Raw genomic sequence first — 18,105 nt, forward strand, 5'->3', positions numbered from 1 at the left:
TGATCGGACATTCCCAAACTCCCTTCCCACAGCTTATTTTGGTCTTCCAACTGATTTTGCTCTTTTTATTAGGTTAATTGAGTGACTTCTAAAAAAGCAACCTATCTTTTCTTACCACAGCTATAGAATGCCATAGAAGGGTTCACCCATCAAAAGTAGTTGCAGCAAACACACTAAACACCCAAACAAAAAAGTTTACCCTCCTAGTAATTTTCTGTGGAATTCAGAATGATAATCTATAAAAGCCTGCTCTCCAAGCCACAGTGGCTTCTGTCAGTTCTCCAGCTCTTTCAAAGAAATCTCCTTAATGTTAATCTCTCCCATGTTTTAGATTCCAAAAGGCTATAATCTGTTCCATGAATATATAATTAGGTATTTGCATTTTTATAGAGACTCCCTGCCTTTATGTTCAGCTGGTCAACCCTTCATGCAGAACTTTCATGCAGTTAAAGTGTATTTAGTTTCAGTCTTGCATTTAGTTCTTCTCTTTTAAACTGTATCCAAACAGAGCAGTTTGCAAATTTGTAATTTGTAAAAATTGGATAAGCAGAGTAGGAAAGATCCAGTCATTGATATCACAAAGCTAAAAATAGCAGAATAAGTCTAATTAATAGCATTCGGGCATTTTGTTTCAAGACCCTGGCATTTTTGCATGCTGACTCGATGAGACATCTGAAAGATAACTCATGTTTAAGTTACATGTGCATTTCCTTTTAAGGCCAGTCTGTCTGTTACTAATGTCCATGACATTCTAGGCAGAAGGTCCAATATTTTTATATAAGAACAGTCATGAAGAACATACCTGAAGAGTGAGGTCAAGATTGTTGCTGTTTGCTTGGATTGGCTCTAATCAGCAGGCTTTTTGTTTTTATACCTGATCTAATAATCTAAACGTCCACATGGTTATTAATACCATGGCTACCTAGATTTTCGTCAATTACTTGGACAACCGGGATACTAAATTGGCCATGAATGGCAAGTCCTCAAAGGTGCAGTTTGGTTTTTTTTAATTGTACATATAAACATACATTGTTTAGTTTTTAACTGTCTTCCAACAAATTACTGCATTTTTGTAAATGTAATTAATCCATTAAAAATACATAGGAATGGGGCGGCAGATTGCACACGCTGCCATGTGGCCTCTCCATCAATACTTTGGCCGAGATGAACAATGCCCTCTTGCCTAATTGCATTTTATGTATATGGATAGAAACAGTCCACAGTACATAGTATGACAAAGTGGAAAAAAAATGTGAAGAAAAGAGATAATGCGACCCTCATCTGGATAAAATCTCTTCCTCCTCTTCTCCTGAACTGAAGTCGGGGCTCTTACACATGAAAACGGGCATTAACATGCCTCCTACAGAGTTAAGAGCCATGGACGTTCCTTGAGCTGCCATAGACTCCTATTTTAAAATATTCAACTCTGCAGCTGAAAGAAAACACATTTCCAGCTGTCTGAGAGAAGTGAACAGGGGTGATATTTTTATAACTTAAAGCCAATGTGAGTGTTTGAGAGGTGCTGACAAGACAAGGCCAGTCAATGGCACTTCGTCGTCATGTTTGTCATTTTGTGCTTTCTGTAGCATGTTCGAATGCTCGAGATTTGGCGAACAAAATGGTCATTTACTTGTGTGGTACTGCAAATTAGCCTCTGTGGAGTCTGTGTGAGACACCCATATATAGTATAGCTGAGGTTTGCTAACAAAGCCTGCTAGTGTTAGCTGATAAGACTTGAATGTCTGCTCCAATATCTATGAAGTAGCAGAGTCACTTAACATCTGATTCGAAACCTTTTGTTAGTGTGTAAAATTTTCCACTGGCATCTGTTCTTCGCTATTAAGGGAAAAATACTTAAAATGACCTCCATCCACAAACCAACACAACGTCACATAGTAATCATGTTGTGGTTTAGGTTAGCTTAAGTGTGTGCATGTGTATGCATGTGTGTAATGAGGTAATAAGGAGTTACAGGCTGCGTGTAATCAGCTCCTGTTGTTAATGGAAATCCTTTTCTCAGTTGTTTACCATATTTCTATGACGACACTCGCGTTCATTTAAAACTAACATACAGCCTCAAAATGAGCTCGAATCCTTCTAAACCACACTGGCAGGATACACTGCAGTGAAAGAGCATATAAAAGTATCTTCAGGCTTCAGCCAACACCTCTTGATCAAACACAAAACCACAGTCGTGTTATCATCAGAGCATTTTAATACTGTTCGTTTTCTCAGCATTGCTTTTATGGCAAAAAAAATGTACACAGAAATGCTATTGACAGACAGAAAGAAAAACATACAACAATGACAAAAATACAAGTTTCCCTAAATAAACAGGGAAAGTAGTGTAACAAGCATGTTGAAAATATTTCAAATATTTCCTTCTCCTACGACTGTCCAAAGCAACACAGCGAATGTTTCAGTTGATATGTTGGGATAAGGGGAAAACATGAACATCTGTGGCTTTGTTTGGACTGGAGAATTGACAAAATAAAACAGTGAAAACAGAAAATGGGTGCTTGATTTTGGACACTTCGGGAGTATTATATAAGGACAATATGGGGTTGGAAGCATAAAAAAGGGGACACAAAAACAGCCGTGAAAACACACACACATACACATCTGAACAATCAAACTCATGTAAGTTACTGCTGTTAGATAACTAAGAATCAAGTAAGGCCTTTTTTTTTCAAAACCCTGACAAAAATTGATTGCATGGTGCTTCATTTTTAGTTTGTAATTTGACGCAATGCCATATGTTGTGAGACAAAATAAAGGCTCTATTGTTCTCGAAATCCACATCAGCATGTAATATGACACTAAAAGATGTCGGTAAGGCTCGGGAGCAATGTTGCTCAGGCATTTCTCTGTAAACCTATTATACTCAGTGATAGAGTATGAATCCTTTTTTTTAAAGGAAGAAGATATAAAAAACTGCAAATAATTTTTTAACCCCTAGCCCCAGACAGGAGAAAAAAAGAAATAAAACAGATACATTTCATTGCTTTTAGCATTTACATTTCACAGTCTGGTTGGCAGTAAACAAGCAAAACTACACAAACCAATAATAGTCACTGACCAAAAACACACGATGATGATGATTAAAGTCAAGGGGCAGACAAGTAACAGGGTAAGAGCAAACAAAAAGCTAAAGGGGCCACTGTCTAGACGATATCACTGGAACGATACAGTCAGCAGCCCCAAGAGAAAACTAGTGCCTAAAACTCTAAATCTTTGAACTTCCTTTCTTGGCACGTGTGTGCTGCTTTATAGGAGTGAGCTCTGAGGCTGAAGGCCTTTGAACAGTTTAGGGATCTTTACTGTTCAAAAACAGTCTGAGCCTTGTTTAACTATGTCTTTGTGGAGTGGAGGCAGACCTGGCAAAGAGACTAAAGTATTTGACACTGAACTTTTACATTCAGTTTAAATTTTGGAAAAAACAAAAAGCAGTCTGTATTTTATGTAAAAATGGCTGAGTTTTAATTAAAGTAGTTTTATGAATCAGCTTTAGTAGATATTTAATTACTCCTCGCTGCTTTTGGATCTCATCTTTGGAGAACTTTAGCTTTGATTTACTTTTACTTCTCCACTCAGGACAGTCAAAAATCCACCATTTATGCATGGGTTTATAGGCAGGGACAATTACTGTTTAAACTCATGTTAGCAATACTGCAAAAAAAAACAAAAAACAAAAGACATGCTAAAAATACAAAAAGACGTGACAAAAATGGAATACCATAATATCAACTAAACACTAATAATCTGCCTCTGACGGCACAGAACAATGCAGGCAAAGTCCATTCCCATTTACCTTTCACAGCAAATATATTTCCCACAAAAACCAAATGCTGTGAGATGTGACAGAATTATGGTTGATGGGTCAGAAGAATCCAAATCTGCACAAGACACTTGCATGTTTTTGTTTCAGATACTGTCCACAACATAATATAGAGTTCACACAGCTCATATGGTCTTCAGCTTAATGCTAATTTTCAAAATATTTTTATTAATTCCACTTCCTTTTGAGCATTAACCTTGTGGCAGTCTATAAGTGGATTTGAAAGGAAAATCTAAATGTTTTTTTCAGTGCAAGATCTTTTTATAATCCTTATGGTGCAGTCAGAGTTGGTTGAAACTCCAGTTTGTATTGGGACGTGTGGTCCAGGTGTTTTCATATACACCAGTGACGTGATCCAGTTCTGTAGCTCAAACACTCAGGCACTTTCCCCATACCATATCTACTAAATCCAGCAACAGGATTACAATTCAGTCACATTGTTTCTGTTTTATAAACAAAAACCTTTTTCAAAAAGAACTGTCAGTTACAGCGTCAATGCAAAAGGCACTTCCGTTTTCAGTTCACTAAGACCTTTCTAGTAAATTGCACTCAGTTAGGTTTCACCACCATCCAATCCTGCTTGATGACTTTTAAACCACTTCCTATTCATTGTCCCACGGTGATTTTGCAAATTTCCAATATGATGTCATCGTAATTTTACCATTCAGTGACTCTGAAATAAATCATCCGCTTTGTTGTGCCACCTTTTGACCTTGAAAGGATAGTAAGTGCCACTTTTTGAATTTTGGATGTTTGGACTGAAAATTCGATTTTAATCACTAAGTGAGCCATATCAGGATTAGGAACTATGGATGGGGAGTCTTTACAAAATCTTCCCAACAGTTAGAAATAAGATGGTTTTAATGACGTAACATTGTTATTTGAAGGGCAGTGCCCTTGCACTAAGAGTGCTACATAGTCCAACCCCCCGTTTTGTTGCATGTATGGAAGTGGCTGAGGAGTAAAACAATGATCAATCTCCGGCTGTTTGAGGGGTGTTGTACCGTTTCCTCCATTCTCCAGACAAGTTTTCCCCTCCAGTTCCATGGGATCAGGATCAGTGGGGCCCAGCTCAGGCTCCAATCCAGAATTGGCCTGCTTCCTTTTCCTTAGACAGATGATTGTCCCAGCCACCACGGCCAATCCCAGCACCAGTGCAAGAGCAGCTAAAGCAGGTATGAGAGTATATGTCATAGATGCCTGTGTCTCCACCCAGGGCTCTGAGGATGTCACTGGAATCCCTTCGGTATGAGCCTCTGTACATGACCACATTTCAGCAGAGTTGTTGGCCCGAGAGCTGATTTTCTCTCCTAAAGGACTAGCACAGACTGAATAGGTACAGTTTGGTCTCAGACCACGTAAAGTGTATTCAGGATAGTTGGGTGGAACATTCAGTGTAATGGATCGGCGATCAGGCCCTGAGAGGTTACGGTAGGTCAACTTGATGCCACGAATATGCGGCTGTGTCTTGATAAACCGGTGCAAGTCAAGAAGGATTGATGTGGAGGTCACCTGACGTGAACTGATGGCATCAAGTTTATCAGGCATCTCGGTGGTAACTATAGAATCTTCAGTTGCTGGTGGTTGAGGAACATCATCCATATTTTCACAGTAGAGGCCAAATGTTCCTGACAGACACAAACAGCCGAGTTCTCCCACTGGGTCAAAATAACAGGTGCCACCATTAAGGCAGATGTTTGGTGGACAAAAGTGCTCGTATTGCCCACTGGTGGAGCTTGGGAAGACTGGAGGTTCTGTTTTTGGAGAGATAGTTTCTTCACTAGGTGGTGGAGGAGGAGGAATAGCATTGGTATGGGTTGTTCTTGGAGATGTGTATGGCAACTGTGGAACAGAAGTACTTCCAATGGGAGAGCCCATTTGCAATGTTGTGGTTGATGGACATCCAAAATCTTTGTGATCCAGTTCTGAAAGCATCTTCCCAGCATTAACTAGAGGAAAGTGGCATCTGGTCTCTTCATGTCTCTCAAGAATCACTTTCTTCTCTTTTAGCCAGACAGGGAACCAGGCTAATGGGCACAAACAGTCAAATGGATTCTTAGCTGCTGTCAGGGTTCTCAACTTGGGGAAAGTGTGAAAAAAATGTGGTGGGAATCCCTGGAGATTTAGACTACTGAGATCCAGTTCTTGAAGCCCAGATAATTTATCAAAGTCCTCCACCCTCAGATCCCCCAATGGGTTGCCAGCCAAGCTCAGTTTAGTTAGCCCTTTTAGGAAATCATGTTTTAGGGCCCTGGGCACCTCAGCTAACTGGTTTGATGAAATGTCTAGCTCATGAAGATTCTTCAGGGAGGTTACGAGATCCTCATGTAAAGTAGTAAGCTTTAGAGAGGCCACCTTAAGTGTCTCCAGGTGGGGAGTCTGTAGGTCTGAGGGACTCAAAGTTGGAATATTGTTGTTGCTGAGGTCTAAAAGGAGAAGACTGGGGAACTGAAGTGATGGGAGCGAGGTTAGCTGATTCCCTTGTAGTTTTAGTTCTAGCAACTTTTCTAAACCTTCAAAAGCTTCCAAATGAATGCTCTGTATGCGATTTGAATGAAGATACAGCCTCTCCAGTTGTACCAAGCCAGAAAAACTGCCTTTGTATATATGGGTAATCTGGTTAGTGGATAAGTCTAAGTTCTTCAGTTTTGACAACATCTCAAATACACCATCCGGAATCTCTGTAAGCTCATTCTGGCTCAGATCTAAAAGCTCCAACTCCACTAGACCTTTGAAGTCTTCTTGAGCCAAAGTAATGATGGCATTTTGGAAGATGTAGAGATTTTGTGTCGTTGTTGGGACACGGGGCACAATGGGGGCAGGAAGATTAATGCAGAATATTGACCCCTGCATCGGGCAGTTACAGCTTGCTGGGCAGTCAGATGATAACACCAGCCCAGAAGACAGGACAAAGACCAGGAAGTATTGTATCATGGCGATGAAAGGCTTGCAAATCTGAAAGACATAAGTGGGATAGAAAATGGTTAGTGTCAATCATTAGTTGCTTGCTAAGGTGCCCATATTTACAAGATAAATTGAAACATAAACCTTGGTAATTTATAAATAGCTCTACAGGTAATATCATTTACTACTCTATGAAATAAATGAATGTTATTTAAGAATTTTGTCAACCTCGTACTCAAACTCAGATTCTTTTTGTTTAATAACAAATGCAACAGTTCCATAAAACATGTCCAAAGGAAGAAATTCAAGTATCAAAGAACACGGAAGTATAGAAAAGTACAATGAGGTGGATACACACATACTTATGCTAAAAAACCAAAACTTTGTTTCCATAAACACAAATATGTATGCAAAATATAACACCTAGAGCCTCATTATAGTGGCTTTGCTTTTTCATATTTGTAATGATCATCCTCCCCAGGGATAAAGGCCCATAGGTTAAGTGAGAGGTTAGCACAGCCCACCCAGGGTGACTATTTCTGAGTAGATAAGAAGTCAGTTCAACCACTTCTTACTGTTTATGGCATCGTTTTTAGCCCATGAAACCCAGTCTGCTGCAGTGAAGCATGACATGCACAGCCGCAAGTCTCCCATATACAAACATATCCGAGGCGAATATGGTCTGCTGACAGACACATTACACTATTGTTTTATAGTGACAAAAAAACACAGGACAGTAGAAAACTGTGGAAAATTCAAGCAATACATTGAAAATTTCCAACTAATTTTCCAGTGGATGTGTGAATGTTTTTGCAGAAGTCTTAAATCTCATCCTGCTTCTCTCTTAATCACCAACATTGCAGCACAAGATTTTACAAAGTAGTGTACAAACTCTGCTCTACAAAGAGATAATTGTGTCATCAAGCGTCTATACTTTGCCCACTTTTATTGTTTATAGTCACATGTCTTATAGGAAGAATAAAAATAAGCCCCATGTATGCAGCTCACCCAAAAAGAAAGAAAAAACACAAAAAAACTGATTTATACACACTTAAATACATAACTGCTGTGTAGTGAGTAAAGAAGTTTTAATAATGTGTATGGATTGAGCACAGAAACAGTAACAAACTGTTCTGATGTGGAATAATGAAAAATATAAAATTGTTTTAACTTACAAATATGTTGTTGTTTTTTTATAATCACATGTTTAAATGTTCCTTATTATGGTACACCATTTATCAATGTGCATTTCAGTCTCCATCCTTAACATTACATCAGCTCTTTGTCTTTCATCTTCCTCTCTCTCCCCTCCACTCCCTTGGCCTGGTTTCTATTTGTTAAACTCTCGCACTATTGCCCTTTCCAGGACTCCTGAGGCGGAAGTCAAGGAGAAACCTAAGATGTTTTATTAAAGTCAGGCGTGCACACATAGGGCCATACCTCTATTCCCTCCCTGCCCTATGTCTCCTCCATTCATTCCCTTCACCTCATAACATGAAAGTAGGAATTTGCAATATTCTGGGAAATTCTTTATGTGGTGACAGGAATGGAAAAAAGTGGTGCTGACAAGTGTTTTGAACACAACACAAGATTTTTTTTTTTTAGATGAACTAATAAGGACGATGCCCTGACCTGCTGCTCTCTTGATTCTCTGTTAACCTAAAGACACACTGTTATTTAACTGATCTTCCAGGACCAGTTAGAATGTTTCTAATGCTGTTTTATACAGATCACAGCACACTGTCTGGGAATTAGAATCTTATCTCTGATTTTTGTCTCTTGATGCCATACTGTATCTATGTGGGAAACTGGTTATTTTGCTAGTTTTTGTCAAAGAGAACAAAACTGTTACACTTTATGTCCATTAAGAAATAAACACTGAAACTAAATTGAACAGCTTTACAAACCTGCAAGTCTGCATATACTAGTAATTTTAACTAGTGTTTGACCTTTTAGGTAAAAAACCAAAAGAGCAATGCAAAGACATGTTTTCAGACCCAAATTTACTGGTGTGAGTAACATTTTGTGGCCGTTTATCAAAGCAATATATCCATCCATCATTCAGTTTTTTTCTGCTTCTCCAGAGAGGTCACCAGTCTGCTGCAGGGCTAACTTTGTCTGGCATTAGTTTGCTTTAGTCACCAAACCAGTACTAGTGGGAAAAAAACAAACAAAACAAACAAAAGCTACAGACACAAACCACAATGCACACCCTAATGCATACAATGAAAAGATCTAAAATCTGACAGCATGCTCCACTGAACTATTCCTGCTATGACGGACTTTTGTTCAGGAGGACGTCTTTATTTAAAGGCACTGCACTCCAGAGTCTGGAGCTTTCTTCGTGTGAAGTCAGTTGTTGTTTACAGAACATTATAGCTGCCTTTCAGTTCTTTAGGGTGGTATATATATATATATATATATATATATATATATATATACACATACACATACATGCCATTCTACTTTTAGGATCAAAAATATGATGTTGGAGCTGAGCCTAACAAGCTGCTTTAAGTTACTCACGCCCTTCTTCAGACATCCCAACAGTAATGGAAAGAACCATGTCACATGTGATATTTATCTTAGATGGTGTACAGAACTGTCCATGTGCTGATTCCAACATGTAATCCAAAGGCATACATGACTTATCAGCAGTAACAGTAACATGCGTACATGTATAATTAAATGTGACTTTTAGTTGCCCATATAAGCATTTCATGAGCTGTTTTTATTCTTCATGTTTCACAAAAAGAAAAAGTACAATATAAAATAAATTGCCTCTTTGTCCCTGTTTACTAAATAACTTTCAAAATATATTTTAATAATGTTGTCACAAGCTGTAGCTACAATACTGTAGCTGTGTGTTTGATATCAATATCAGTTGGTGTAAATAATTTTCAGTCATCTATGAAAACCTCGTCTCATTATGTCTTTTGACCTTTTTGACCAGAAATATTTTTCCAAGACTTATAAAACTTACCTGATGTCAGACAGCAGCAATGTAAATTATTAAAACTTGTGTATGCCTTACTTTCTACATCTTTGTTTAATCTTGACCATCGTTAATTTCAGTCAAGTAAAAGGAAAACAAGTTGGCAAGGCTTTTAGATAAGTGTTAAACACCACTGTGGCAGGCCAAATGAAATGCCTTAAACATAATATTTTCAAAGAGCTTACAGGAAAGCACATTTATTTGTAACGTTCTGCTTCACAAACACCTCATCTATTTTGAAATTTCAAAGGAATGACAGGATAAGTAGGAGGGGAAATAAGGAAAGCTTAAAGCTCAATCTCAACATAAGCACTTTAAGTTCCTCTGTTTCTTCTGCTGTCTGATATTAACCGGGTGCCAACATCATAAAGCCAAGAATCTGCCAAGCACAGCACTCCAAAAAAATGGACATACACAGTGCACGCAAGTAATCCTGCATTACGCTGCAGTCACAGAACTTGTTGCAAAACCAGTTCTCTTTATTCTTTCGTAAGTGTATAATTAAATGTCACTGCTTTCTGTTGTCACAGTAGGACTTAATGGCACACAGCATATCCTTAGCCATGGAGGCTGTGTGTTGAAAGGGGAACGTGCTCATCAGAAGATGAAAATTAAACAGTTCGACACACACCCGACCTGCAGAACAGCAACGCACAGGGCTCTGAATGTATTCACACAGGCACGCACACATTCCTGCACATGTTCACGCCAGGAGACACACACAAACACAGAGTCTACAACACAGCTGGATTCTGTTACCCACAATACACTGCAGCCATCTCTCACTGTGAGACAGAATGAGAGGCCCACATAAACTTTACTCCTCCCCTGTGATAAGAGGTGGGCAGCAAGAATAAATGGAGATGGGGAATTGCAGAGAACGAGTGTGAGAGGTAAGATGTTTAAATAGCTGGTTCGCTGACGCCTGCCACCGTTCATCCACAATTTGCTGTAAACAAAGACTCACTCCTCTAAACTTAAAGTGCATGGCAAAACCCAAACATGATTGTGTTGTGTATTCTCTCAAAGCAAGGTGCAAGGAGTCTTGGTCCTGTAGAAGCACAACTATGGTGACTTGACGACATAAGAAAGAAAGTTCCACGGCATTATTATAAGTTGAACCTTATTTTGAAAATCTGGAGAACAGTCACATGGCTTAAAAAAGTTAGATGAGAGATGAAATGTCTTTTCCCAATTTTGTTTTTTTTTTTTTATTCATAACAACAACCTCAAGAAACCTGAGCAGGCTTGCACAAAACATTCTGCTCTGCTTTTGGTTTGTTGCTATGACTTCTGGTCCATCAAACTTTATTGGACTGATGTCACTATTTTCCCAAATGTCAGCAATGAAATTAATGAAAAATAAACCTCAAATTGGTACTTGCTATGAATTATAATTTACCTCAAAAAGAACATATGCTCTCTCTCTCTCGCCCTCTTTCTCCCCCTTGCTATGGCTGGCTGTACTGTATTGTACAAAGGAGAAGTATACCACTGTTAGTTGTCAAGAATAGGATCATAGGAAGCACAACAATGGAAACAACACTCTTTGCAGAAAGCTTGTTATCTGACGCATGACCTTAGGGGGTTTGAACTGCCATTTCTCCCACTGAAAACTATAATTCGGTCACTAGATTGTAGAGGTAGATGCTGCTCTTATCAATGATTATCATGATGACCCTTCAGATGATAGTCATATCAGAAAATTTACAAATAGCAACTGCACTAGAAGTATTCCAGAGACGCACAAGGAAACAACCATGAAGGGGAGATCATCCAAATTTCAAACACCTTTGGTATTTGATCTTATTATTTGTGGAGTTGTAAAACTTTATAGTGGCAAATTTTATAGTATATTGAAGGTTAAAGATTGATTGTGTTGAAAGCTAATATGCAAATTATGGAAATTCGCATTGTTCTTACTGCTACCAAAGGCTGTGCTGCGTTTCCCTCTTGGCTAGAATATCCAGGTAAATGACCAATGCAAAAGGGCAGAATAAATTTAGAACATTGTTGTTTAATTATTGAATAATTATTGTCTTTACTCTTTATTCCTATCCAGTTTAAGTACTTACATGTCAAAGAAAGCAGGACAGCTAGGTGGTGAAGGCTACCTAAAACACTGGTATTAATTACACTTCATACCAGCATTATGAGGATTGGTAAACAGAAACTGCTAAAAACAGAACCAACTACAATGGCTGTGTAAAAGTGCAAACAATTGAGCAGTCATTTGGATAAATTATGTAGAAGACAAAAGTTTTTGGTGGCAAATTATTCACATTTGTTTTTCTCCTGACACTATATTGGATGATGGAGAGACTGGCAGATGTGAAAGAAAAAACATCAGTGGTGAGGGTAGAAAGAAGTAAAGTGGTGATCATAAATTTGTGTTAAAAAGTTGTTCTGCAGGGAGATTACTTCATTTTCTTTTAGAAAAGAAAGGAGTCTTGATTTAGTGGTGCCAACTCTTCCAAAGAGGAATATCGTGTTACCTCATGCTTGAAAAGCTTACCAGTAAAATCAGTTTAACAAGGTCTTTCTTTCTAAAACTCTTACCCTACAACTGTTTTGTAAGAAGATCAATTATAGCCATGCACTCTATCTGTACTGTACTGGGGTTGCACAGGAACGTAAAAGCACATGGACAAACATGTGTAAGGATATTATAAATAAAACAGATTAAGGCTTAACACACACAAAGTAAATAGAAATGTTATTCTGATGGGCGTGCTGCATGAAAGTTCAGTTGTGTAAAGGATTTTGTGGTTGAGCAAGTCTCTTTACTTTACCATGACCTCAAAAGTTATGATGACTTCTAGGATTAGTTTGTTAATCTGAGCCTGACATGACGTCTTTTCTTTCTTGCCTTAGGAACATATAACGGAGAGTTGCATCAATCTTATCTGGACAGAGTGTCAGCAAGCCGGATTTATGTTGCATCAACTATTCTCATAACCCAAGTATCAGTATAGTAAAAAAAATTAACAGAAGATTAGATTAATATATACCATTGGGTGAGATTAAATGAATATATAATCAGGGTTTTATGGTCTGAGATTACCAATACAATGACTGTAAATACAAATCATCCAAAAACTATAAATGCCAATCCAAAAATTACAAAACGCAAAGGAAATGTTTATATATTGTATTGTTTTCCCATAGATTGGATTTTTACTCATGGGAGTAGTACTTTAGTACTAGTTTTCCTCTACAAATATAATTAATTAAAAAGTCTTCTGTGTGAAAAAATAACAGAGAAAGATAATCAGCTCTCTCCGATGAGCCTCTCATTCTCCATATGGAGTAATCTTGTACTGTAGCTAGGATTTTTTACTTTGCACAGCAGCTGTGAGCTGGCATAGTGCAGCAATCTGTTGAAGGTTCTGATTAGAGTTGTCCTCCAGTTCACAGCAAAGCTCCAGAGCAGAACAATGACTACCAACACCAGATGCAGTCTAATGAGGTTTATCTGACGGCAGGATGAGAGACTCAGTGAAGAAGCAGCAAAATGATATAATAACCGTATATCCATGCAATCCATGAGATTGACTGGACTGACTGGTTAGCAGCCACTAAAACTTTATAATAGGAACAAATGGATTGTTAACTACAAACCTACTGGTGCTGGTCTTTTGATTAAAAAAAGATAAAGTACCAGAACTACAGGATATGTATTGAGTCTCGTGCAGTCCTTTAAGTCCTTTAATGTGAAATAATACATTTTAATGATCGAAACTATAAAAGAAACATTCCCACAAAGTTAGTCATCGCCTGTGAGGTTTTTGGCATCACACGTGCTGACAATCTATACTAGGATGAAGAAGAATCGCATGCACAACGAGCCACATGGAAGACACGATAAATAAATTACATTAAAAGCTTAGGTACAAATACAATTTATATTTCTTTGTCATTCTCTTCAACTGCATTTACTCCTTGATTTGTTCTTCTGTGTGCTCTTAATAGAACCACTGTTTTTGGCAAAGTATGTACAGCTCCACACTTAGACACGTATCTGTGACTTCTCTTACTATGTTCCCCTCTGTCTCTCATTAACCGTACCTGCTTTTGTACTGTTAATAGAAGCAGTTACATACTAGCTAAATTGTATGAGCGGACAACCTTTTTGACACTGGTAAGGGTAGCTTCAGATATATTATGAGGTTTGAAATATCAGATAAATGGCAATTAGAGCAGAAAAGCCAGAGTAGGGATCCAGTATCTGCCCTCTAGTAACTTACAATGGGTGAGTTGCGGTATCCTGTAAACAAAAATCTATCAGTGAAAGTATTATGACTTTAAGTCTGCCAGCACATAATGACAATTAACCTGGTTGTTGCCTTGTAGATATGAGATTCGTGCAGAGGATGTGTAATTACCAGGAGAAGCCATTATAGAAGCACTGAACAAAGTAACCTCAGTCAGCTTTGTGGATGGTTTTGGCCTCTGGCGGTTTCACCAATGCCTTGGTGTGGTGTTTTAAGGTATGGAAGTGTTCCAGTCATGCTCCTGCTATGCTGAAAATGCAGAGCAGTGTGCTGCGGCTGCCTGTTAGACCTTGACTCCCATCTGTGGGTTTAAGGAACATTTCCGTAAGGAAATCCAGTCCCCTTCCCAGTAGAATACTAGAAGGTAAGCTTAGCTTGAGGTATTCATGGGCAAAAGTCTACAGAAGAATATCTGAACAGATTTAGATTTCCTCCTGAAGTAAATCCAAACAGAGCTGTACTGACAAGTACTTGACAGTAGAACAGTGTTAGTGTTGTTGTAGTTTGTGTATTTGATTGGACTTTGTTTTTAAATAGGTGCAGATACTTTGGCTAATCTTACAGGGACTGAATGATTCTTAAGAATTGGTTGGCTTTATTACTCTTCATTGCTATTTACTTTTTAAAATCAGAATCTTAGCCATTACCAGGACTTACTAGGACACAATTTCTAACAAGCACATCTGTTATGCCCCAGATGTACCTTTCAACAATGATAATTGCTGAACTGCATTTTGGTCTCTCTGTGCCAGGGTTTCTGGCAAACCTTAAAGAGTCATTTTTTTCATCAAGTTATAAGGTAAGCCCATGTTTACCAAGTGAAGTTAAAAGCAATTATGTTGTTTTTGTGTCTGATCCGCCAGCATAACAAGAAGGTCCTATGGAGCTATTTGCTGCTCCCTTTAGGGTTCACCAAAGCAGATCATCTGCCTTCATTCCACCCGATCCCTAGCATGTCCTCCGCTACTACATGAACCTCCTTTGTGGTCTTCTTCTTTTCTTCTTCTTCTTCTCCACCAGCTCCATCCTCAAGATCCTTGGTCCAGTAAATCCACTATCCCTCTGCAAATGTCCAAACCATCTCAGCCTTGCTTCACTAAGTGTATCTCCAAACTGATCAACCTGAGCTGTACTAATTTCTAATCCTATCCACTCTGGTCACTTCCAGTGAAACTTTTAACATTTTCAATTCTGTCACCTCCATCTCCTCCTGTCTTTTTATCTGTGTCACCACCTCCAGCAGATCTCACTACCAGCTTATAAACCTTCCGTTTCACTACTCCTGTCACAAATCACCCTTAACATTCATGGTTCACCCCAGGGATGTAAACTCTTCAAACTTGGGGTCAGCTGTGACTCAGAGTGATTCACATCCCAGCTCCTCCAGACTGCATGTTGAAGTAAAGCAAGATACTGAACCCCAAATTGTCAGAGTACAACCGAGTTCACTTCTGTGAATGTGTGTGTAACTGTGTGAATGAGGCTTATAGTAAAAAGTACCTTGATTGCTCAGTTGGAGTAGAAAAGCGCTATATAAGAAAATCTAGGGCAGAAAACACATTTATTGTGCCTTGCTGCTATTAACTCATTAAACAGCTCTACACCACACTAACAGAACACAACAGAACATAAACTGAACTTTCATTCTTTTTTGCTAACTAGAAGAATATGTCTGTGTATCTTGACATGCTTTTGTTTCTTCTTAACAAAATTAAGCAGAGAGATATTGTGTATGCAAACATACAGAGGAGGAATTAGCCAGCCTTGATGTGTTTACAGTGGCTTGCAAAAGTATTCGGCCCCCTTGAACTTTCCCACATTTTGTCACATTACAGCCACAAACATGAATCAATTTTATTGGAATTCCACGTGAAAGACCAATACAAAGTGGTGTACACGTGAGAAGTGGAACGAAAATCAGACATGATTCCAAACATTTTTTACAAATAAATAACTGACCTGTCTGGTGTCTAAATCCAATGGAGAATCTGTGGCAAGATCTGAAAACTGCTGTTCACAAACGCTGTCCATCTAATCTGACTGAACTGGAGCTGTTTTGCAAAGAAGAATGGGCAAGGATTTCAGTCTGTAGATGTGCAAAGCTGGTAGAGACATACCCTAAAAGACTGGCAGCTGTAACTGCAGCAAAAGGTGGTTCTACAAAGTATTGACTCAGGGGGCTGAATAATTATGCACACCCCACTTTGCAGTTATTTATTTGTAAAAAATGTTTGGAATCATGTATGATTTTCGTTCCACTTCTCACGTGTACACCACTTTGTATTGGTCTTTCACGTGGAATTCCAATAAAATTGATGCATGTTTGTGGCTGTAATGTGACAAAATGTGGGAAAGTTCAAGGGGGCCGAATACTTTTGCAAGCCACTGTACTTGTGGTACACTGGCCACATGCCTGCATTCAGGGTGAATGTTGGAGACACCGGGTTTTCCACAGAGTTGAAGCCTCAACATCAGCAATGAGGCATCACAAGCACAGTTGGGTATTCTGATGTAACAATTGGAGCAGCAAACAAGTCACAAACCCGAAGGTTGGGTGCATGTCTTCACGCTCAAGTGCCTCCAAATCTGTTTTGTCAATCAACAGCCTGTCACCTGGAGTCAGCTTCACACAGGTGTGCCAGCAGGCAAATGGCAACAGGCACAACCCATACAAGCATGCCTATTCTTTCACCCACCTTCTCTTCTTACTACTTGTACAAATTTTTCTAAACCTTCCCAGTGAGGTATGTAATCCTCCAGATGCTCCTTTTGTGGGTATTTTCCTTACAGCAAGAGTAAGCGCATAAAAACAAGTCTGATATCTATAAATGAAGCCTAAAATAAGTAACACGCATGTAACTTGTTAATGTCTTTTTGAAATGTTTGTAGAGTCAAACTTTTTTCTTCCCGAAGCAGTGAGCCTCCTCATTCACCTTCCTTGGATCTATCAGTTCTTGGCCTGCAGTCACTTGTCGCTCACTTTAAAGCGCTGTTCGCTGTAAACAGAATCTCTGCAGCAAAGACAGTGACAGAAGTCACAACAGCAATGAAAACTTTTGAACAAGAGCCAAGGTTCTCTGAGATTTTTACTGTCATTTTTCTCAATTAAGTAAGCCCGCCCCATCTTCATTTCTATTGCATCCTACAATCATTACTTTATATGACAAGTTACGTCTTTAATGTTAAACACACGTGTGATGTAACTGTTCCTTCTTCATCTTTCTCCCTTACCTCCACCCCAGTTACTGACTGATGTTTGCCAGTTTGCCAACAGGGCGCCCTCATGTTTGTTCAGCCCTCTGGCAGGGTCCCTGTTAGGCATGACTGTGAGGGAAAAGTCGGGTGGTAGAAGCCTGTTCTCCGGTTTGTGCAAGTTTAGACAGATGCTTAAGACAGATAGCATCTTCACACCTTATCTGCACTTTAAGAGACATCAAGCTCAGGTTTGGTTCAGACTAATTTAATTTGTTTGGTTCATCACCGCAAACATACACAGAGACAGAATGTTAAGAAAGCAGAAACTCGAACTGAAGCTTATCTTAATTGGCCGTTTACTGGTCCACATGTACCATCTGTAACCATGTGTACAGAGTATCCCATTCATATGCACTCAACTAACTTTGAGTTACCAGAACCCAATAATAAAATTATCTTGGATAATTATTGATTTTAGGGGTTATAATCAGTTTTGTGTTTCATTGTATTGAACTAGTGATCTGTCCAGGGTGTACAGCTGCCTTTTAGCCTATTTCAGCTGGGGTACGCACAAGTCCATAACTTTAAATTTTTCCCCCCATGAAAACTACATTTAACCTCACCTGTACCCTGACAAATTTTGACAACTCAATATACATCAATAAATGACAACTTGATTTTTGGTTTTTCTAAGGCTAGGCCTAGTAAGCCAATCGCCCTCACTAACTTCTGATGCAAACCCAGTTATTTTGTCCTGGATTCAGGCCTAAAATAAGACAAAAACTGCTCAATTCAGAAAAAAGAAACAATAGTTATCCCTAGTATGCTTAGAAAGAGTTTAGTTGGATAAGCAGTTATAAAATTAATTCATCCAACGATTTCCTCAACCACTTATCTAA

At 38.8% G+C, this 18,105-nt stretch overlaps 1 protein-coding gene across 1 annotated transcript in view; it reads right to left on the reverse strand.

The window, feature by feature from the left end:
* Window positions 1–2,227: 2,227 nt before the first annotated feature.
* Window positions 2,228–18,105, reverse strand: part of LOC134628965 (vasorin-like) — a 31,833-nt gene continuing 15,955 nt past the window's right edge. Inside the window, exon 2 of the mRNA XM_063475822.1 lies at window positions 2,228–6,793. Within this exon, the coding sequence (XP_063331892.1) occupies window positions 4,682–6,772 (2,091 nt within the window). The 5' untranslated portion in view covers window positions 6,773–6,793 and the 3' untranslated portion in view covers window positions 2,228–4,681. The remainder of the gene's footprint in view (window positions 6,794–18,105) is intronic.

Source organism: Pelmatolapia mariae, linkage group LG6 (genome assembly GCF_036321145.2).
Source record: "Pelmatolapia mariae isolate MD_Pm_ZW linkage group LG6, Pm_UMD_F_2, whole genome shotgun sequence".
Classification (NCBI taxonomy): domain Eukaryota; kingdom Metazoa; phylum Chordata; class Actinopteri; order Cichliformes; family Cichlidae; genus Pelmatolapia; species Pelmatolapia mariae.